Source organism: Sturnira hondurensis, unplaced genomic scaffold (assembly GCF_014824575.4).
Source record: "Sturnira hondurensis isolate 20B ecotype Veracruz unplaced genomic scaffold, ASM1482457v3 Scaffold0006505, whole genome shotgun sequence".
NCBI classification, from domain to species: Eukaryota; Metazoa; Chordata; class Mammalia; order Chiroptera; family Phyllostomidae; genus Sturnira; species Sturnira hondurensis.
Genome location: NW_028079136.1, coordinates 8,230,338 through 8,252,307, shown reverse-complemented (window position 1 = coordinate 8,252,307; position 21,970 = coordinate 8,230,338). Strand labels below are relative to the sequence as shown.

Sequence of the window (21,970 nt, the reverse complement as noted above, 5' to 3'; positions counted from 1 at the left end):
CAGAAAGCTGGGCCCCAGGTCAGGCCCAGGCTGCAGGGAGGAGACAGCAAACGCTGCCCACCACCCTGAAAGCCAAGAGGGGTTTCAGGATGGGGCTTCCATGGTGGGCTGCTCAGGGTTTGGGGTCCTGCTGAGGAGGAGGAGGTCAGAACTAGATTACTGTCTAGGCAGAGAGGGGTCTCGGTGGGTGGATGTAACGGAAGAACCCAGGGAAGGCAGGGCTCCATCTTGCCTCTTCATCTTGGGGGCCCGCTCAGAATCAGGGTATATGCTCTGCCAGGGGAAGGAGAGGGCACCCCGGTTCCCACTTCTGGCTGTGGGGTGCTTGGGGGTGTCCCCTTCTCTTGGGGGTGTCCCCTTCTTCCCCCTAAAGCCCACCTGGAGAGCCCCATGCCATGCTCCATGTCCCTCCCCCACTCCCCCACCAAGGGCCAGGGTGGGGGGCCTGCCCATTCCCCAGCAGAGGACAGGGGCCCAGGTCTGTGGCAGTCACGTGGTCAACACAGAGTAACCTCCCCGGAAACATTCATAAGTTTAATCCACGCCAGTAATAAAATCGCATTACATTTCTCATAAAATAAATGTTCCCATTTATATACAGTAGACAGACTGTACAGGCCCCGCCTGGCCCCAGGAGGGTCACACACAGGCAGCGCGGAGGGAGGGCCGTCCCTCCCACGGAGGACGGAGTTCTCATCGGCGGGAGAGCGGCTGGCCGGCCAGGTGGGCGGGTGGGCAGTCGGACGGGCCTTGAGGCCGGGCGCCGGGCATTACTGAACCTGCGAGTCAAAGGTGCCATTGAGCTGCCCCTCCTCATAGTCCATCTGACACAAGATCATGTTGTTCTTCAGGAAGAATTTGTCTCCCACACAAAATCTGGAAAATCCAAGCAGGAGAGAGAGGGCATGGAGGGGTCCCCATGGGCGGTGGGGGCTCCAGACAGGGGAGGGGGACACGAGGGGCTGGAGGTCCTGGGGAGCGTGCTCCTTGAACTTTCCAGAGGGGGCCCCAAAAGTCCCTGGGTCAGCCCAGCCCTCTGCCAGGCCCTGAGACAGCCTACTGTAAAGGAAGGACAGACGGACAAGCCTGGGCTACAGAGGGGTGGGGTTAGTGAGCAGGTGGAGGAATAATCCCTCCCTGTCCCAGAGAGGGAGGAAGAGAGAGAACAAAGACACAGGGAAGACCCAGGGAGGGGAAGGGTAGCAAGAGGTAGAGGTGGAAAGGAGGAAGGGATAAAATGGTTGATTTTTTTCCACCCTTCTGTCCGCTCTCCAATTTAAGAGGATGGTTCAGTGAAGGGCAATTCTTTAAACAAATCCTATGGGCTTCCTGGGGCATCCTTCCAGGAGGAGGTGACCCGGTCCCACCATCTTTCCTCCCACCCAAAAAAGGCTCTGCTTGACCCTCTACCCAGTCTTCCTTACGTACTGGAAGATTCAGCCCTTTCCTCAAAGATGTCCCCAGGGTGGCTGAGCCTTTAGTGGGACCCCAGGGTCACAGGCCTAGTCCCAAGCAGATCCCAGTACAACCACCAGGTGGCGATGCAACTTCACAGAGCCCTCCTAGCAGCAGGCCTGGCCAGAGCCCCAGCCAGGCCAGCTCTCTCTGCGCCTCCCTCCAGGAATACTTGTATAAACTGCTTCCTGACCTGGGGACTCCTGAGAAAAGTGCCTGCCTTGGGAGGCTTGGCCTCCAGCCAGGAGGGCTCTGGCTCCACAGGTCCCTGAGGCTTCCCACAGGGTTGGGGCTCTGAGCAGGAGCCAAAAGACCAGGAAGGAGGCTGGGCTGGAACTATAATAGACTTGCAAGAGAAGGGTCTGCAGTGAGGGGCTGTTCCCTGAGGGGATTTCACCCATCAGGCCTGGGAACCCCTTCTTGCTGGAACATATGTACACATGGTACATTCACAGGGCACAGGGCATGTGCACAGGACCCTGTACATGCATGTTTAAAATAGGTTTCTTCCTCCACATGCTCACTCTCCATGTACACAGAACACACACATACCCCCATTTGCAGACAGACAACTAGAATCGTGTACATATTCCATCATGCACATGTGTCTGTGTGGACATGGACATTTAAAAATACTTGTATGTCCCAGCTGGTGTGGCTCAGTGGATTGGGTGCCAGCCTGCGAAACAAAGGGTCACTGGTTCGATTCCCAGTCAGAGCACATGCCTGGGTTGTGGGGCCAGGTCCCCAGTAGAGGGTGTGTGAGAGGCAACCAATTGATGTATCTCTCACACACCAATGTTTCTCTCTCTCTTTCTCCTTCCCTTCTCTCTAAAAATAAAGAAGATCTTTAAAAAAATACATGCATGCACACACACGACACACTGTGTATGCACAGTAAGCTCATGCATGCTCCCATCTATTACATTCACACAGAAATGTGCCCCACAAACATGCACATATTGTACTGGTGCACACACATTTGACTATAAGGCTTAGGCTTACATAAAACACACATAGGTACACATGTGCTCAGGACAGCAAGCACATAGCAGCCATACACAACCCGCATTTGCATGCAGGCCTCCACAGGAGTTCGGCTGGGATCCAGTGAGTGGGTTGAGTCTCCTACCAGACTAGCACTCACCTCTGGTTGCAGAGCTGGCAGGCGAAGCAGTCGAGGTGGTACACATTGTCCCGGGCCCGCATCACCATCTCGAAGGCTGGGATCAGCTTGCTGCAGGCAGCACAGTTTCCCGTGGTGCCAAAGAGCCTGCAGAGGGAAGGGTGCAGAGGGCTCAGGAGCAGCCAGAGATCTTGGGAGAGGGTGGCAGGAGCATTGCCTCCACCCATGGCCCCACTTGTCTCCCTAAATTCGAAGAGATCAGGTTTCAGAGAAATTGGCACGTGGACTCAGGGAGGGGGATGTGGGGCTCCAGATTAGCTAACACTGCCTGTCCCTGGGCTGGGATGACAAGGCCTCCTCCCAGGTTCCCATGGGGGTCCCTCAAGCCCCCAGGGGACCACCAGAATACTTGGCTGGACCGTGAGCAGGACTTCAGTCACACAAGCCAGAACATAGAGGCAGTTGGCCAATCATGGGCTGCGTGTTCTCAGGCAAGTCACGTAGTCTCTCTGAGCATCATTTACTTTGACTAAATCAGGGGCTGAAATACAACCTTCACATGCTTTTTGTGAAAGTTCCTGTAAATGCTCAGTTGCAGCCCCTGGATTGTAGCAAACACCTACATAGTGTTTACTATGTACCAGGCCCTGTTGTAGGGGCTTTACAAAGATCAATTTCATTTAATCTTGACAACAACCCTATGAGGAAGTCTTTTTCAGCTACCACCTCGACTCTGTGACTTGTGTAAGGACCGTTTTCCTTCCCCTGGACCCCAGTCCATCCTTCTTTAAAATGGGGATACTGGACTAGATAATCCTGTTCAAAGGTGTTTTTTACAACAAGACTGATGTCAACGGGAAGTTCTAAGGACTTCTGGCACAATGCTTCTTTGAGACAGACGACAGACAACCCTTCTCTTAGCAGCTGGTTGCAAAGTTCTAAGGGCAGGGAGCTGACACTCTCCCCGTGCAGGCCAGTCCTTGGCTGGACATTTCAATAGTCTGAGCCAGCCAGGCTCCTCCTTGCTTCTTTTCTACACACTGGCAGAGAAAGCCCCAAGTGAGACAAGGGGGCTGAGAGGCAGGCGGAAGGCCCCTCTAATCCCTGATTTGTCCAGCTCAAGCACTGGCGTCTGCAGGCGAGCCTGGCTCCATTATTCATCAGTCCGAACTGCCTGGTAGCTCAGATTAGGGCAGACAAAGGCTGGGCCACAGCATCTGCCTGCCGAGAGGGGCCAATGTTGCCCCCAGTCCAATGAGCATGCTGCAGAGGGGGCAGGGTCTGGAGAGCCACTTTCTGGGGCTGAGAAGCTCAGAGAAGTCCCACCCCCATTCTGGACCACTGGCCTACCTGGCCCCAAAGTCCTTCGGTGGCCTCTGCCAGAACCCAGCAAAATACCTTCAGGCTCCAGTGGCTGGCAGGGCCCAAGATGCTTGTGGGTGCTTCAGCCCTTGCTGACAAGCCCCTCCTGCACTGAGGCCTACATCCCCGAACCCTGTGGACCCATCAGATGGGCAGGTGCAGCCCCCAGGCAATGGCCTAAACCTCCGAGCTCGGATGCCCTGTTCAGGTCATCGAGGGGCAAATCCCCATGAGCCCCTCCTGAACCTCTCCTCCTGGCCTCAGCCTCCCTCTTCTGGGCCCAGCCAGGAGCACTGAGTCACAGGCCCTGGTTCATTGCATCTCTTAAAAAAAAGAAAAAAGAAAGAAAAAACTCCTGCAAAAGGCAAAAGTTAAAAGAGAAGGTACAGGCAGGTAAGTTTTAGGCTCTTCAGGTTGATAAACCCCACAACATACCCATACCTGAGTGGAGAGAGCCCCAAGAATATCTTGTCCCGACCCATTAATTAATGAGTTAGGCCTTTCTGCCCTCCACAAGGCCCAGACACCACCCAACAGCCTGTGTGAGAGCCAAATGCAGGTGCTGGGTCTCAGCCAAGGCCCTTGCTCTGTGGCCTACTTCCAGCCCTGCTGATGTCATGGACGGCCTACGGAGGGTTAGCTGGGGGAGACAGCCCCAGGGAATAGGATCCAGGCTGTGGGGGAGGATAGGTAGGGGAGCTCTGATGAATGTCAAGCAGGAAGTTATTCTTTTCGCCACTTCACAGAGGGGTAAACTGAGGCTCAGAGGTAGTTCAAACCCAGGTCTTTCAGCTTTGACATCGGCAATCCTCCTCCAGGATCTGGCTGCCTGTCAGGATCCCCAGCATCAGGGCATCGAATTCCAGGACCCTCCTAGAAAGGCGGGGGGAGCTGGGCCCTGGGGAGAGGTGGGAAGGCGGTCCCACGGAAGTGAGAGCTTTCCCACCTGCCACAAAGCCCCTCTGAGACATCCTCTCCCAGACCCAGGCACAGGGCAAGTCAGAAGCCCTTGACAAAGGTGGGGCAGGGACAGGCTGGTGTCCTCGGGACGCTCATCTGTGCCCATGGTTACTGACACCTGCCCAGAACCTGTGCTGGCCACTGAATCCCAGGAGTTAAAGACACGGCCCTGCCTTGGGGGACTCCTGGGTGTCTAGGGGGACAAGGCAAGGGCGGGGGCAGCACAGTCCGGGATGAACACACAGTCAGGCTGTGCACTCCAGGTACTGGGTCTGTAGCCAGGGCAGGGCCATGCTGGGCCCAGGAGGACGGGCACTCTCTGAGCAGAAGGACCAAGCGACAGGAGGTGGCCCACCTCAAGTAGTCTCGGCGGCACAGGATGAGGTTGGCCTTGGTGTAGAGGGTGGAGCCCACCTCGCCCAGGCGGCAGTCGCAGCAGGCGCACTTGAGGCAGTCCTCGTGCCAGTACTTGTCCAGAGCCTTCAGTAGGTAGCGGTCCTTGATCTTGCGGTTGCAGCCGGCACAACCCTTCTGCTTCCCTTTGGGCTGGACAGACAGCATTGGTACGCCTGCAGACGGACAGACAAGAGGCAGAAGGACATGGGTGGGCCCTGTGTCTCTCCCCTCTGAGAATGGGAGTCCATGGCTTCTCCCTCCCTCCAAAATCGGGGCTCCAAGGTGCCCTTGTTTCTTCACCAGCAACCCCCTCCCCGGTCTTGGGTCCTGCCCTTTGGGCTGTGTGGCACAGCCTGTTCCCCTGCCCTGTGAAGGTCCACCCAGAGGCTCCAGGTGCACGGGGGAGCCCCATGTCTGCTCTGCTGCAGGGCACACAGGTGGCCCAGAGGCCTGCCCCGCCTTAGGTGTTCCCTGCCATACGACACTGCCTCCTCTGCAGCCCGAGCTACAGGAGGCCCTAGCCTCCTCATGCAGTTGCAGTCTCATTGGCTCTTTCTGCAGCCCAAGGACGAAACCTCCTAACAGGCAGGGGGTCCACTGGAACTCCCATGTCCTTTTGCTACCTCAAGACTTCCACACACAGCGTGTGTGTGTATCCCTTTTAAGCCAAAAAGTCAGGCTACAGCCTCTTGGTTTATTCCTGTAGAACTGTGGAGGTGAACCTGCCAATAAGATGCCCCTATGACAGTCCCAGGGGGGAGCGGGAGCGCCAGAGGCAGGTGTGTGCTGGAGGCAGCCGGGCCAGGCCCAGGTGGGNAGCTACAGGAGGCCCTGGCTTCCTCATGCAGTGGTGTGTCTACCTCAAGACTTCCACACACAGCGTGTGTGTGTATCCCTTTTAAGCCAAAAAGTCAGGCTACAGCCTCTTGGTTTATTCCTGTAGAACTGTGGAGGTGAACCTGCCAATAAGATGCCCCTATGACAGTCCCAGGGGGGAGCGGGAGCGCCAGAGGCAGGTGTGTGCTGGAGGCAGCCGGGCCAGGCCCAGGTGGGGCTCGCCTCAGCAATGCTCCCAGCTGGGGTCGAGCTCCCTACCTGCCCTGGCCCAAGAGAGGACAGGTTCCCAGGCTCTGGATCTTGGCTCTTCCCAAAGTTCTGAGTCCCTGGCCCCCTCCCAGGACTCAGAGAGCTTCTCAGTACACAAGGAAGTGCCAAGTACGCGGGGCTGGATCTAAGCCTGGCATTCACCGAGGAAGGGGCAGACCTGCCCAGAGGAGAGCATGTGCATCACTCGCACCCCGTACACACAGGCACAAGGACTGACCACAGGGAGGGACTATTGAAGAGGAGATGGGGACAGATGACAAGTGTCACTCGGGAACTTGGGCATCCACCTGGAGCCCTGAGGCTTGAGTGTGCTGAAGACTAGGCTTGGTGAAGAGTGCAGGGAGCCTCAGAACCCCGACCTGGGGGGTGGAGGTGCCTGTGAGCATCTCATGAAGGGGAGGGGGAGGGGGAGGGAAGGAGGTATTGACTCGAGAGAATAGCTCCCCACTTCCTGCCTCCCTGTCTTTTCAACCTGCTCATGAACTCTGCCCTCCTCTTGGCCCCATCTTCTCCAAGGGGTCCCTGCACTCTCCAGGTCTCTGGGTTCAGCTCCCATCACCTGGCATCCCTGCTCTCACCCCACCCCCACAGCCAGCAGCCCAGACTCTGAGCTGCTTCCTCAGGCTTCCAAGGAAAGCCACAGCCTCCATGGGGCCTCGGGCTCAAAATCTACGGGTGTCAGGTCGGATGTGTCTTCAGATTTCTTTTAGATAAATGGTCTCACTCTACAGATGGGGAAACTGAGGCTCGGACAGTCCAAGGGGTTAGTGTAGGCCACCAATTAAGCTGGCCCCAGGAGCCCTTCCCTCCTCCTGAGCTTTCTCAGCCTCATCACCTCCTCTGACTTCTCTGGGAGAGGTGGTGGCCCTTGCACCCAGGGGGGCCTCCAGAGCCCAGAAGCAGCAGGACAGGTGAGGGCAGGGAGGAGATAGTGCAGGCTGCTGTGGGCTCTCTCCGCCCTCCCTCCCTCCTCCGGTCCCTGCAGGGCTGTCTGTTAGCTGGGAAGTTCACTGCCTAATTTCCTTAATGCAGCTCTAAAGGTTAATTGGTCTGAGAGAGTGATGGGGCTCAGAACGACTGTCCTCAGGCCTGCCTGTGTCTCTTCTGGCAGGGTTCAGCCCAGTCATGTCTCTGAGGAGCCCATGGATGCCACCTTGGGACCAGGCACCCCTGAGAGCTAAGGGGGACCCGAGGGGCTCCTTTCAAGGCCTGGCCTACAGGTGTGCCCAAATGGTGGAGGGGTTAAGAAAGCTGGACGTGGGATCGTCTGGGGGTCTCAGGACAGCAGTATTTTTCTCTGGCACCTACAGAGGGAGCATGCAGCCAGCATAGCTACCAGTTTGGAAAACCTCAGGCGAGGCCTTTGGTGTACAGCCCAGGGCTGATTTCCATGTAGTTACCTGGGCTGGCTGCTCTCCCTGGTAGGGATAGGAGGCGTGAGTGGCTGGAATATCCATCCATCTGAGGGGATATACCCGACCTACTAAATTATACTTGAAAACGATGTAGGATATCTCAGCACTAGGAGCATCTGCCCTCTCCATCTTCCTCCGGCTTGGATCCTGGACAGAACGCTTAGCCATAGAACCTGCAGGGCCGTGAACTACAGCACTAGCCGGCACCTCCATCATTGGTGGGACCTGGCACCTAAAGGACCCAGGGAGGCCAGGAGGAGCAAAGCCACAAGCTCCCCCGGGTCCCCCGCCTCCTACCTGCACCCAGGCTGGGCCTGGCACAAGGCAGGTTCTTGGTAGGACTTGGGCGCCCTGCTCTAGGGTGTTGGACTCTGCTTCCTGGGCCCTGCAGAACTCTTAAGGAGCCATGCAGCTTCTGCCAGAAGTCCGCTGAGACACGGAACACCAGGGCCGGCCTGGCTGAGGAGGTCTCACAGTGTCTGGGGACCTTGAGCTTTCTCTGCCTGAAAAGGCTGAGGCCCTGGCAGAATTCTGACTCACCGCCCTTCTTGGTGATGCCCCATACTGGGGTGGGTCCCACTGGGCTAGTCCAGGAGATGGAAAACACTCCTGGAAAGGTAAGGAGGCTCTAAGGGGGCACCTCTGGGCTCCTGCTCCCCAGGGGTCCAGGCTCCCCCTCCCTGCACTGCCTCCTCAGCTACCCCCCTGCCAGCCTGCTGGTTGGCCCTGCAGACACCTCTTCCTGCCCCACCTCCCCTGCTTGGCTCTCGGAGCTGAGCCTCGGGCCATGCACTTTCCATTAAGGAGATAGCATCCCTTTGCTGAAGTCCATTTGGGATCCATTTTAGTGTTATCTAAAAATCAAATCTACATGGTAATCCTTTTAATGTACTCCTGACTTTAGAAAAAAAAAGCAGGTTTGCACTCCTTCAGGAAAGGTTTTAAAGCATTACGCAGTAATTACCGCTCACCCGTGAAAACACTGATATTTTACGATGAAGGATGCATGCACCTCCCCGCACACACCTGCCTACACCCAGACCCACTCAGGGACCCGGCAAAACAAACGGGTTCATTCAGCCCGTGGGTGCCCCTCAAATCTCAGGGTGTGGAGGGAGACAGGCCAAACGACTGCCCTGCCACTACCCGGGGCGGGCTGGCAGGGGACGGAGGCAGCCTCCCAGGCTGACTCATCCAGCTGCCAGACACTTACCCTCAGCTCTTTAATCTGGGGGAAAGCCAGACAGTCCAGGTGACTGGGAGGGACTGCCAGAGGTCATTCAGCCCTTCCTATACCCTCCTCTTCCCATGGCCTCCCCAGGTGGTCTGCCAGCCCGACCCATGTCCTTAGCAGTTCCTGCCCACCCATTCCAGGCCAGGCTGCCTTTCAGTCACTGCAGGTGGACTGCTCGGAACTGCCAAGCCCGTTGGCTCCTGATTCTGCCAGAGCCTCCAGCGTGGCTAGGAGGCTGAGCCCGGCAGTGGAGCACTCTTGCCCCCTCCCAGTGAGCTGCTCCACGGTCTGTCCTCCTACCCAGAACCCACACCCCGCCCAGCCCCAGGTCACTCCAGGCCTGCCCTGTGGCTCCCCTGCCCGCAGCCATTGACAACTCCACCTGGCATTTGAGGCCCCCTCCCACATACCAGCACGTCCTACTGGGCACTGTTGGATCCGCTACCTGCAGAATCCTGGAATTACATCCCTCTCCACCAGGCAAATGGATCTTGTTTGCTTCTGTCCCAGGACCCTCACTGCACTGCTGCTCCAGGACACAGTGCCTCGTCCTGCACATCCCACTGTCCCTCAAAGGTCAGAGTCCACAGTGGGGCTGAGGCAAAGAGCACACACCTTGAACTCAAAGAGTCTACTTTCCAGTCTGGACACTGCCCCAAGGACCTGGAGGGTCTGGAGCAAATCCCAGCACCTTTCTGACCTGCCTCTGTGGAATGGGAGCAGTGATGGTCTCCTTCTGCACCGACTGTGGTGAGGCTGGAACAAGGTTATGCACAGGAGGCCACGGCACAGAGCCTGGCACCCCCAGCGGGAACTGGCCGTGTCCTTGACGCACACTCCAGGTCGCCTGCCTTCCCTGGTCTGTCACTTGTTTTCTTCTTGTCTTGATAGAATTCCCAATGTGCAGAAAAGTTGCAAGAATAGAAAGAATTCCTATGTATTCTTCATCCAGATTCTCTAAATTCACACATTTTACATATTTACTTTCTATCTATAATATTTTTTTCTGACCCATGGGAGAGTTGGCTTTGGAGATGAAGCCCTATACCCTCTAACACTTGGGTGTTATTTCCCCAAACAGGGACATTCTCTCAAATGATCAGAGCACAGTTATCAAACCCAGGAAACTATCACTGACATAATACTATTATCTAATCTGTAGACCTTATTCAGATTTCAGCAATGTTCCCAGATATCTTTTATGGCAAGATGCAATTCTGGGTCACGTATTGCATTTCATCATCAAGTTCCATCTACTTACATCTGGAAGGATCCCTGAGCCTTTGGGCTTCGAGACACTGACATTTTTGAAGACCAGTTAGTTCATGAGATATCTTTCAATCTGGGTTTGTCTGACATCTTTGATTGTATGTCTTCAGCTCCTCGGTGCCTCCGTTTTCTTTGTTATCCAACGAGAAGGGAAACACCACTCATCTCATGGAGCTTCCACGAGGAGTAAAGGAGTTCACAAACGTCCTTAGGACTAACTGGACCTGGCAGTCGAAAGTTGGCTCTCACTAGTGTCATCCCACCTCATTCATGGGAAGGATGACCTTAGTCACAGCTCCATCTCAGGTCCCTAAAATTGTACTGGACTCTTATTTCGAGGAGAGCAAACTGACATGAATGTGTCACTGGGGTAAACGTCACACGGGCACCAGCTAGAGTCCAGCAGGACCTAAAGGACAGTCCTGTGCTCACTGCAAACGTTCAGGAGGAAGTCAGCCCCCTCTGTCTGACAGGCGGTTTCGTGTCCAGTCAAGTGGGAGGGGTTGTCGTGGTAGCTCAGGGGGTGCTGGCTCAGGGCAGGTCCCTCTGGCTGCTCTGGAGCGAGGCCTGGGGGCACAGGCAGGTGGCCTTGGGGTTTCTCATCATCTCTCTCTGTGCCTCAGTCCTGGTTCCAAGCCCGTGCCCAGGTGGTGCAACACAGCTGCTCAGCACAGCTGTGGGGCTTCCCTTTGTCACCAGGGCTGCCCGCCCGTCCGCGGGTGCAGGCGGGGGCCCTGGGAGCCTGGGCTGGGGTTTCCCAGGGCTAAGAGAAGCGTGCAGGGAGAAAACACTGGTGGGACAATGAGCAGCGCTCAACTTCTAAGTGCTTGGCTCACAACTGCCTCATGAGGTGGATACCACTATTACTCCCATTTAACCACAGGAAAATGGAGGCACAAGAAAGGTTATGACTTGTCATGGGGGACACAGTGAGTATGAAGTGAAGCTGGGATTTGAACCCCGGCAGTCTGTGTTCAGGGCCCAAAAATGGGACTCAACTGCTGCGCTGCTAGCCTGGGTTTGCTACCCTCTGAGGCACTGTAGACCTAGGTGGGAGGCATTACAGAGATTAGGAAACCCGGAAGGTACACAGATGTAGGACACACATGCATGTGCCTGCAATGACACACACGTATACTCTGCAAGAGGCGGGACTGTGTCTGTGTGCTCTCCCCAAGACAAGTGTATCCCAGTGCCCAGCACAGTGCTAGATATAGTAGCTGCTCAGTGAGTTGCATAAAAATGCATATGCATCCATGCCAGTCATACATACATGCTTGGCTGAGCTTGTGTAAATATACACACAAAGGCACAAGCAGTCACATGCACCTTTATTGCCTTTTGAAAAACCACATTTCCAAAAAGTGGAACGTAGCTGGAAATCAAGTTGTAATTTGAACAAAAGGCCTCAATACCACCTCCCCCAAAGAATGGAAGAGAGGGAGTCTCTGAGGTTTCACCCACGTGGACTCATTATCCGCAAAGTCCCACAGTTATCACACCCACTTCTGCTGCCATGTGTGTGTGTGCGCGTGGGTGTGGGTAGGTGTCTGCAGCCTTCAGGAACCTGGGTCCCTACCACCTGCAAGGTGTGTGTACCCACCTGGGTCTGGAACTGCAGAGTAGAGTCCAAAATGGAGCCAGCCAGTGCCCTCTCCTTGGCATCAATCCCGTTTAATAAGGAAATTTGAAAGTGTAATCTAATTCTGCAGAATCTCTTTAAATCTCGTTTTCTCAGAAGTAACTTCATTTCCCATGGACACATCCAGCCTTGTGAGAAGGCTTCCATTTCACACCAGTTTTATCTCCACAATTTCTCGTCTCGCTGAACTCCTATCCCAGGGCCGTGCCACGCGGCAGGCGAGGCCTGAGCTAATGGCATTTCCTACTCATTTGGAATCAAAAGCCAATGAGAACAACTGTTGAAACGCAAGGCTACAGCCACCTAGAGCATGCTCACTGCCGCCACTCTGTGCACCCGTTTGCAGGTGGCTCGCTTATTGGGTTAGATGGGGGAGAGAGGCAAGGTCCCTGTGGCCTTTGACTCCCTGTTGGGGCAGTGAGGGCGGCTGGCAGGCTCTGCTCCCGGGGTGGCGGTCAGCTCAGTGGTGGCACTAGCCCCTTTCTCTTAAGGGGATGTGAGAGAACAGGTGGGCAATGGGGATACTGAGACCATGGGCCCTGCAGACGGATGGCCTCAGCTCAAATTCCATTGCTTCCTAGCTCTACCTCAACTTACTCACCTGCTAAATGAGCACAGCCTACCTTAAAGGATTATTCTGAGGATTAAATTATGTCATGAACAGGAAGTCCTTATAACCATGCTTGACACAGTAGCTTTATAAAATCAGCTGAGAAAACTTATGTAGTCTATATTTCATGACCCACCAATTCTATTCCTGGCTATACGCCCGACAGAAAGGAGAGCTTATACCCACCAAAGGAGATATACGAGGATATTCATAGCGATTGTCTTGATGATAATTCCCAACTGAGAACAACACAAATGTCCATCAACAGTAAAATGGGCAATAAATTATGATATATTCATATAATAAAATAGCCCACAGCAATGAAAAAAAAATGGGCCACGACACACACGGCTATATGGATGAATCAGACAGCGTAATGTTGAATGAAAGGAGCCAGACGAAAAAAGGCACATGTTATATAATTCCACATACGTAATCCCCAAACAGGCGAAAGCAATCTCCAATCATAGATGTGCAACGGCTGGGGTGTATTAGCGCCGGGTGGGAAGTGTGCAGAAGCCAGCTGAGCTACTGGAAGTGTCCCCTATCTCGACCTGGGCGGTGTTTCAGTGGATGCACACAGGTGTAAAAATTCACTGATTGAACACTTGAGACAAGCGATTTACTACATGTATTTTATACCTCAATTCAGAAAGAAAAACGAGCTAAGGTGGAGGGAGACCTCTCAGTCAGGACGTTGCTCCTCAGAAAACCCACCACTTCCTCGGCCTCTCACTGAATCTTCATATTAATTCCAAGGTACGAATTGATTAGCCCCACTCAATGGACGAGGAAGCAAAGGCCCAGGGAGGTTCAGGCCCTTCCCCAAGGTCACACAGCTGGAAGGTTGCAGCCCCAGCCTGCCAAACTCCAGAGCTCAGGTTCTCACCCAGCACACGCCACGGCCTCCCTGCCCAGCCTTGGTAAGGAAAGCTTCCTGGGCAGCATCTGGGTGCCCCTGTGCAGCCCGGATGCCAGACGCTGCCGGGCAGGGGGTGCAGGGGCATGGGGGCATGCCCAGGGCAGGACTGGGCCGAGACTGGGAGGAACTATGACCCCTGCAGGACACTCTGCGTGCTCAGGTGGGTCACAGGTTGTTTCTGTTCATCTGTGGTCCTTCAAAAGCTACGGCTGCTGTGGGACCTTAAAAGGACATGTGGGCAAGGTCACATAGGAGACATGGACCAGAAACTACGGCTGGGAAGGCACAGGGGCTGGGAAGGAGCAGGAGGGCTGTGTGGAGGCAGACCTGAGATGTTTACGTTGTGGCCTTGACAGGGACCAAAAAGCCTTGAAGTGGCACATGTCCTCAAGGGAGAGGGTCAAGTTGTGAGGGGTGGGGGGTTCCAGACCCAGAGCCACAATGGTGGGCATGCCCTCAACCAACAGCCACGTGCTTGTGTGCCAATGAGGGGACAGCGAAGGGAGAGGTCCAGAGAGGGGCGGGCTCAGGGTAAGACATTTAAAGGCAGCCCAGCCCTGCTTGCCTTCTCTAAAGCCCCCAGTTCGTCCTGGTCTCCGCAGACCACCACAGCGGGGGAGGCTGGAGGAAAGCACTGTCCACTGGGGTCCCCAAGCATCTGCAGCCACTGTAGCCACACTCAATCGCATAATAATACACCTATTAAATGCCTACTATGTGCCATTGCTGAGGTCCGGGAAAAGTGCACAACCTGTGGGTGGAGAGGGGCAAACCTGCAGGGGCCCAGGGGGCTTCTGACCCAGGCTGCTGGCCCCAGTCCCTCCCTGCTCTCTCTCAGGGCCAGAGGCAGCACGGCATCACCTTCCTGAGCCACAAGGACAGTGAACTTCTGCCTGGACTCAGTCTTGATCCTGCCAACATAAGGCGGCTCTAAAGGCCCTGTGCAGGGATTCATCAGTCAGGGTGGGCTTCTGGCCTCCAGTACCTCCAGGGGAGCCATTCCTGCGTAGGACTATGAAGCAGCGTGCATTTTTGCAGCATGTTTTGGTGGAGGCAAACCTTCTTAGGAATGGAGTGTCCTAAAGCCTGAACATGCAGCGACCTTCCAGTGTCAGTAGATCATGGGGCTGAGGAGCTTCCACACACCTCGTGCGGGGGGAAGCCAACCCCATCACAGCCCTGGGTCAGGCAGTCAGGGGCCCAGTGGAGAGCTTACAGGGGCCTGGCCAATGCACTGAGATACTGGAGCAGTTACGAATGGAACAGGCAGGTACACACAGTTTTCTCAGCTCTTCGTTGAGGGGAGCTTAAACATCAGAAGCTACATGTGCTCTTTGGAGCTTGTTACTATGAATGATGCTGAAATTAATTGTGTAGTTATCTGCAGTGGGGTGAGGGGCTGGGCATTTTCTTCCATCTCTCTGCTGGTCTCTGTGAAGCCCCAGCTATTTCAAAAGCAATAGGCCCACTGTAGGACTTCACACCACCTCCTCAAAACCCGGGCCCTGAACTCTCTCTCACCCAGGCTTCCCTCTGCCACACTGACACCACCATCCACCCAGGCACTCAGGCTGGAAACTCGAGTCACCCTCAGATCTTTCATCACCCTGAACCCCCTTCCCCGCTGACTCCCGCTCTCCATCCCAGGTGCTTCTTTTCACCTCCAAAGCTACTGCCACCTTTCACCTCATTACCAGCTTTGCTCCCACCAGACTCTTGTGTCTAGTATCCATAATCCATTCTCCACACAGCAACTGGAGGAATCCTTCCAAACGAAGTAGGTCATGTCACTGCTCAGCTTGAAACCCTTCCATAACTGCCAGTGGTCTGAGAATAACACCCACGCTTTCATCAAGCCTGTGATATCCTCATGTGGTCCTACCCCTGCCTCCCTCTCTCACACTGTGCTCCAGCCACATCGAAGACCTCCTTACTGCCACAGGGCCTTTGCACGTGCTGTTAGCCCTTACACAGAACAGCCTTCTGCCTCTTCATGGGACTGGCTCCTTCTCATCTTTGGGCTTCAGCTTAAATGTCATCTCCCCAGAAAGGCCTTCCTTGACCTACTTATTTCCTTATTTAATGGATTCCCTGTTCATTTCCTTCTGGGTTTTAATTACAATTTGTAATGGTTTTACTTTTCCGTGATTTTATTTATGAAAAATGAATACAGTCTCTTACAGTCTCTTTCCTAAGACTCTAAGCCCCGTGAAGGCCTATTTAGGGGCTCTGTCTGTCTTGTCCACCATTGTGTCCCCAGCACTGGGCCCCATAGCCCAGCTCACCTTTAACCAACAGTTCAGTGAATGAATGAAGACCCTCATATTCCCGGCCAAAGCCTTCTGGCCAGAGTGGGCTGATGCAGACAGGCAGGTTCCCCAGAGACAAGGGTCTTAGTCAGACTTGGTGCTGCCTCTCGACACATCCCGAAAGGCACCTGAAGCTTCATGGCCCTAGCAAAGCAATGTCTAGGTCTTGCCTGCCACACTCTGGATTTGTGAGAGGCCCACCCCAGGGCTCCAGCCAGGACCAGACAGCTCCTGTGCAGATATAAAATGTCTACCCCTTAGATAAAGTGAAAGCAATCTTTCCCTTAGCCCCTGCAGACCCGGGAAGAACGAAGCCCCCTCCATACCTCCCAGCGCGTGTGACTACCCCGCCCGGCCCTCCGGGAGTGGGGGCTGGCGCCCGAGCTCGGCCATCTGTGTGACGTCGGCAGCTCGGTCTTCCCCTCTGCATCTGTGGCCTGGGCGCCCTCTCCTCCCCGACGCAGACCTAACCTCCCCAACCCCCACCTGGGGTGTCCTCTTGGCTTCCAAATACAACCACTTTTCTGGCCAAGTCTAAGCTCTGGGGGCCCGGTGGGAGAGAAAAGTCCCTGAAATTGGCCATGGAAAAACCCCAGGCCCAAGCTTTTCTCCACATGTAGCTTCTACCAAGCCCCATTCCATCCTGGGCCTCGGCAGCCAGCCCCTAGGTCCCTTGACAGGATGCTGCCCGGAGCTGCACAGTTGTGAGGACCAGCAGAGAAGTGTCTGGAAGGTACGTTCCCCAGACAGCAACTCAGCTGCTCCCTGGGCACCCGCACAGCCCGCATCACCCATCTAATGAAACAGGGCTCCCAAGGGGCCTGCAATCTCCATGGAGGGGGAGGAGGGCACGGACTCTCAGACGAGTCTCAATTTCACAGCATCAGGGACGTGAGCACCAAGGCGCTGAACCAGAAAACGAGAGTCTGGCAGGAGCAGCAGACACACCGTGAGCGCCAGGGGATCTGAGATTAGGGCCCTTCAAAATCAATTTTGAATTCAAACTTTTAAATGTGTCCTCCAGACGCAAAGAAGGGACCCTCCAGTCCGGCTTGGCCCAACCAGCTGCTAGGACCTGCTTCTTCCATGAAGCAGCCTGGGCCCACCTGCTGGCCACTGGGGAGGAGACTCCAGACCCTGCCCCAGAAGCTTCAGGGAAGCAGCCAGGGTACAGGAGGCCCCTGGGCTCTTGCTGACACAGCACAACCTCGGGGGCGCCTGCCCGAGATGCTGTCCTGGGGCTTCCTGATGCGGTTTTGGGGGCTTCTCCACCCTCCTTTGCAGACCTGGATGAGAGGAGCTGAATGCAAAGCCCGCGTGGGCTGGATCTGCATCCCCAGCCTGGCTGAGGAAGCTGATGGGGTGCCAGCCCTGGAAAGCACTTACAATGCTAGCCTTGGAGTCAGACAGGCAGAGATTTGCAGCCTATCTTGGCCCTGGGCTCCCGGAGAGAAGATTCTGGTTCGGAAGAGAATTTCTCTTCTGGAAACCTGGCAGGAGAAATCCTGCAGTGAGGGTCTTAGAATGCGGGTCCTGTGAAATGAGAGTGGTCTAAAGCCCCCAGTGCGAAGGGAGGGAAAGTGTCGCCTGGGTGTGAGTCAGCAGGGCAGCCTGGCTGCTGGGAAAGCTGGTGAGGCCACAGACTGCATTATCCGAGGCTTGGTGCCCACAGCCAGGGAGCTGAGAAGCATGTTGTCTGGTACTTGTGTGACCACGCGTAGAGTGCTGAGTACCGCTCTGGGCCCGGCACTGTGAGGTGCACAGGGATACACAAATCAGCAGGCCTCGTGTGGAAGCAGAGCAGAACAGACTGCTCCAGCCAAACCTTGGAGGAGGCCCCAGGGCCCACAGTAGGAGAGTCCTGGTAGCCCTAGCTATGAGTCCCCCACTCAGCCACATTTGTTCCTTCAAGCCTATGATCTGCCCACCACTGAGGCCTTCCCCATATCTGGGCAGGGAAGCTGGTCCATGACCAGCCTCTCTGACCCCACTGACCTCACAGCCCCTACTCTCCAGTTTTCTAAGCCCACGACTAAACCCCAACTTTAAGCCACACTCCTGAGACATAAACATGAGTGACCATGAATGACTCTTCTGCTGACAGGCAACAGGAGGGGTAACCAAGGCTGTGGGCCTGCAGAGACCTCACAGGGAGCCCATCCTGGAACGAGGAGTGCTGGGAAGGAGCTGGAGCCAGAGACCACATCCCAGAGAGGAGGCAGGGACGCCCTAACCCCTCCCGCCCGGGCTTGGGAGTGGGCTGCAGGCTCCGTGAGGAAATTACAACACAGGCCTGGGTAATGCTCCTTTTAGTTACAGCATAAACTGCAGCAATAAAGCGTACCTGGGGAATGTTTAGAGAAAGCACTAATGATTTCTTCCCCAGTGGTTAATAAATTCACTTCCAGATCAATTTGTTCGCGATAGAGCCCGGCGAGCGGAACCCGCGCGGCGGGCACAGCCGAGTGTGTCTTTTTCAGTATAAATGATTTATTACGATGATTAGCAGCACATAAACAATTTAAAATACAACGCTAATTAGTTTGGGGAAGAAAGGAGGGGAAAAGCCACCCTGCCTCTCTCCCCATTATGTTCTACTTCCCTAAGTGTGTACTTTTTAATTAAATCCAAATGTCACAATAAATTTAAAGTGTTTTATTACCATTCAGGCTAACTGAGGCAGTCATGCAAACCCCCCTCTAGAGCATCTGCAGGCTGGGCTGGGGGTGAGGACTGGGGTACCAGCAGGGTCTGCCCACAAACTTTCCTCAAGGCAGGAGGTTTTCATGAGACCCCTAGACACCCCTCCCGAGTTCTGGCAGCCCCAAGCTTGAACTTCCTCTGAGACTTCCCACTTTCTCTCACCTTCCTGGCTGGCCTTGGTGATAGCTCCTCTTTAATGCCGGCTCTGAGCAGCCCAGAAGCCAGGCGTGTTTCCCCCGCGGTCCCACAGTACTCTGCACCCTCTTCAAATCCTCCTCCGGTGCTCTAAAACCATACACCTAACTCCTTCTGCAGGCCTGGCAGCAGGCTTGGCATGTCCCATACATCTCACCATGTTCTTGTTCCAGTGTTATGAGTAGTAATTATTGATTCAGTTTTGTGGATGAGGAAATTGAGGCTCAGAGAGGTGGAACAATTTATCTGGAGTCACACAGCTAAAAAGTAGACTTTTGCAATATCTTTATTTCTATAGGACCCTTCTGTCTCAGAGCCCACACCTAACCACATCTGGTCCCTGGCTCCCCAGCACGCAGAATGAAGAACAGAACACAGTATACCCCTGAGTACGGAGCCCTGCCTTGGCCAGAGACACATTTGTGGCAGAATTTCACGCCAGGGGCCTGGACTCTGATGAATCTGGGTTCAAGTTCAGGCTCTGCCATTAACCTACAATGGGATAAACTCACTCAAGTTCATTCGCCTCTCCGAGCTTCAGCTTCCCTGTCAGCAGAACTGGAGTAATAACATCCAACTCACGAGCAAAAGAACCAAAGCAGCTAAAGTAAGCAGCAGAGTGCTCAATCCTTGACATGCTATGTAAGTGGGAATCACAAATGAAAACCCTTGCAGCAAGCAGGGCTCTACAAGCACCCCGTTCATCAGAAAACTGACCACGAACCAGAAAACTGAAGCCGGCGGGGGAAAGGACTTACCCAAGGACCCACTGAACCTGAGAAGCCCAGGGCACCAAGTTGCAGGCAGCCTCCCTCTCAAACGCTCAGACAGCCAGGAATGGCTTCTCTCCTAAACACTCTTGCACTGTTTATTTCACGTTAAAAACTAATGTCCCTAAGGGCAGAGTTACCATAGGTCCCAGCAATTCCATGCCTAAATACACACCCCAGAAAAATGGAAACAGGTGTCCCCAGAAAAACGTGTCCACAGCAGCGTTATTCACAACAGCTAAAAAAAGAGATGCAAATCCAATCTCCATCAGCTGACACACGGATAAATAAAACATGGCGCCTACATACCACGGAATATTATCTGATCGTAAAAAGGAAGCACTGCTACACGTTACAACGTGAATGAATCTTGAAAACATTATGTGAGGGAAGGAGTCAGCCACAAAGACCACACCTTCTGGGATCCATTTGCATGAACCAGCGGGAATAGGCACCTCCACCAAGACGGAAGGTAAATGAGCAGATGAGTGGCTGCCAGGGAGGAGGGGAACGGGGAGGGACTGCGTGCTAACAGGTGGGGAATTTCTTCTGAGGGCGATGGAGATGTTCTTGAATTAGATGGCGGTGATGGCACAACTCTGTAAGTATCCAAAACTCACCCAACTGTAGTGAAAAGAGGTCAATTTTGCGCCATGAAAATTGTATCTCAATAAAACGGTTAATAACCAACAAAACCAACAAAACAAATATGCCTCTGAGGACAGGAGAAATCAGTTTACAAAAAATTAAGTCCTAAAATCAGAGAGGGGCCCTGGGAGGTTTGGCAGCCAGGCCTCGCGGGGGGGGCCGGGCCCTTGTCGCCACCATCCCCCGCCCCCCCCCCCCCCCCCCCCCCCCCGTGTGCTGCTCCACGGGAGGAGAGAACTCCAGAGCACGGCTGTGGCCCCCTCCCGAGTCTCCCACATCCAGAAGTCTGACCAGACTTACTTTCCCGGCCATGCTCCCCGGAAAACTCAGAACCTGCTGGATCCACCACTCCCTTCGACTTGTCTTCCCAGATCTCTGTTGAAATTTCTGCATCCTCTGAGGCCTACGCCAAACCTGCAGTGCCCTACTGCAAATTCGGCATGCCCGTGGGGAAGGGTTCCCCCTTCAGACCTTGAGCTTCTCCTACATTGAGGACCACAAATTATAGTATGGGCACAATGACCAGACCCCAGGCCTAGCCAAGTTTCAGTAAGCAGTGCTGCCCTCTCCCAGGACCTGTAAACCCTTCCCCAGACAGGAGTGTGCAAGCTCAGGTCCAGGCCATGGAGGCCGGAAGGGAAGGTAACATCTGCCTTTGGGTCCAGTGAAAACCCCTGGGGGGAGAGCACACAGTGCCCAGGCTCACCTGAGAGGACGACTCAGGAAGCATCCTGGCCGGCAGGGGGCTAGTTTCCTTGGGGGCTCCGACCAGGCTCCCATGTGGCAAGACCAAGTCCCGAGGGTGGGGGTCACCAATGCTCGCCCCTGGGATCTCTACTTTTCCTGAATCAGGGATACCAAGCCAAAGAACCCTCATCGGGCGGTTTTTCTCCTGGTTTTGGCTTCACCACACCTGTCCCCACCAACTGCCATGTCTCCATACACAGCACCACACACGAGGCATCTGCAGCCAGCGACCCTTGAAAAGGGGAAACCCAGAGCCCGAGGAGGGAAGCCACCTCCCAGGGACACACTGGGAGCTGGTAGCAGAGCCAAGCAGTGGCTGCTGGAGGTCCAGATCCCAGCCCTGCAACCCGCTGGAGAGCCTCTCTCAGCCCTGCTCCCACTCAAGAAACTGCTGAAGCGGCCTCTGCCCAGGACACCTCGGATGCTGGCTCCACTGCACCTGGCAACAGCCAGCAAGGGGGTGAGGCCCTCAGTCCAACTGCTTCAGGGAGGGCGTCTCAGGAAGGAACGGCCTTCATCTCTTCCGAAGGTATGGTCGCCACTGAGTGAGAAAAGAAGCACTGGGGTAATGGACGGTTGCTTCCCAGGTTCCTAGTGGCCCTGGCAAACTGGCCATTTATTTAAAAAAAGAAAGAAAAAGGAACGCAGCAGCTCCCACTCGCAGCCCGACCCCTGTGTGTACGTGTTTATAATCAGTGCCACCCCCTCTCACCACCAGGGACAGGGAAGGCCCGAAAGTATATTTGCCACCACCTCCCGGGCTTGTGGCAAGAGGCCTGGCTCTCATCTGCACTCTGCCACATACCAATGTGCTGGGCTATCCCAGGCAAATGTCTCTACCTCTCTGGGCACAACCAATTCCTCTGCAAAATGGGGCTAGCGCTTGATTTCCCAGCCTCCCATGGATGCTGTGAAGATGAAATGAAAGGCTCTGAGACATCTGGGGCCTTCCCTGGCACTAGGTGAGGCAGGAAGCAGAGGCACTGGGCCTCCCAGGGACGAGGCTGCTGATTCATTCCCTCCGGGCCCCGCTAAAATGCAGGTCACCTGGAGCCTGAGGGGCTATTCTAGAGGCTGACCGTCCCCAGTAGGCCGACCTC

At 54.9% G+C, this 21,970-nt stretch overlaps 1 protein-coding gene across 3 annotated transcripts in view; it reads right to left on the bottom strand.

The window, feature by feature from the left end:
* Positions 1-573: 573 nt before the first annotated feature.
* LMO1 (LIM domain only 1) overlaps positions 574-21,970 on the bottom strand; it is a 36,055-nt gene continuing 14,658 nt past the window's right edge. For all 3 annotated transcript variants that reach the window (XM_037050144.1, XM_037050143.1, XM_037050142.1), the window contains 3 exons: positions 5,259-5,472; positions 2,603-2,728; positions 574-876 (listed from right to left, as the gene is read on the bottom strand). In XM_037050144.1, coding sequence (XP_036906039.1) covers positions 771-876; positions 2,603-2,728; positions 5,259-5,472 — 446 coding nt within the window. In that variant the 3' untranslated portion in view covers positions 574-770. The remainder of the gene's footprint in view (positions 877-2,602; positions 2,729-5,258; positions 5,473-21,970) is intronic.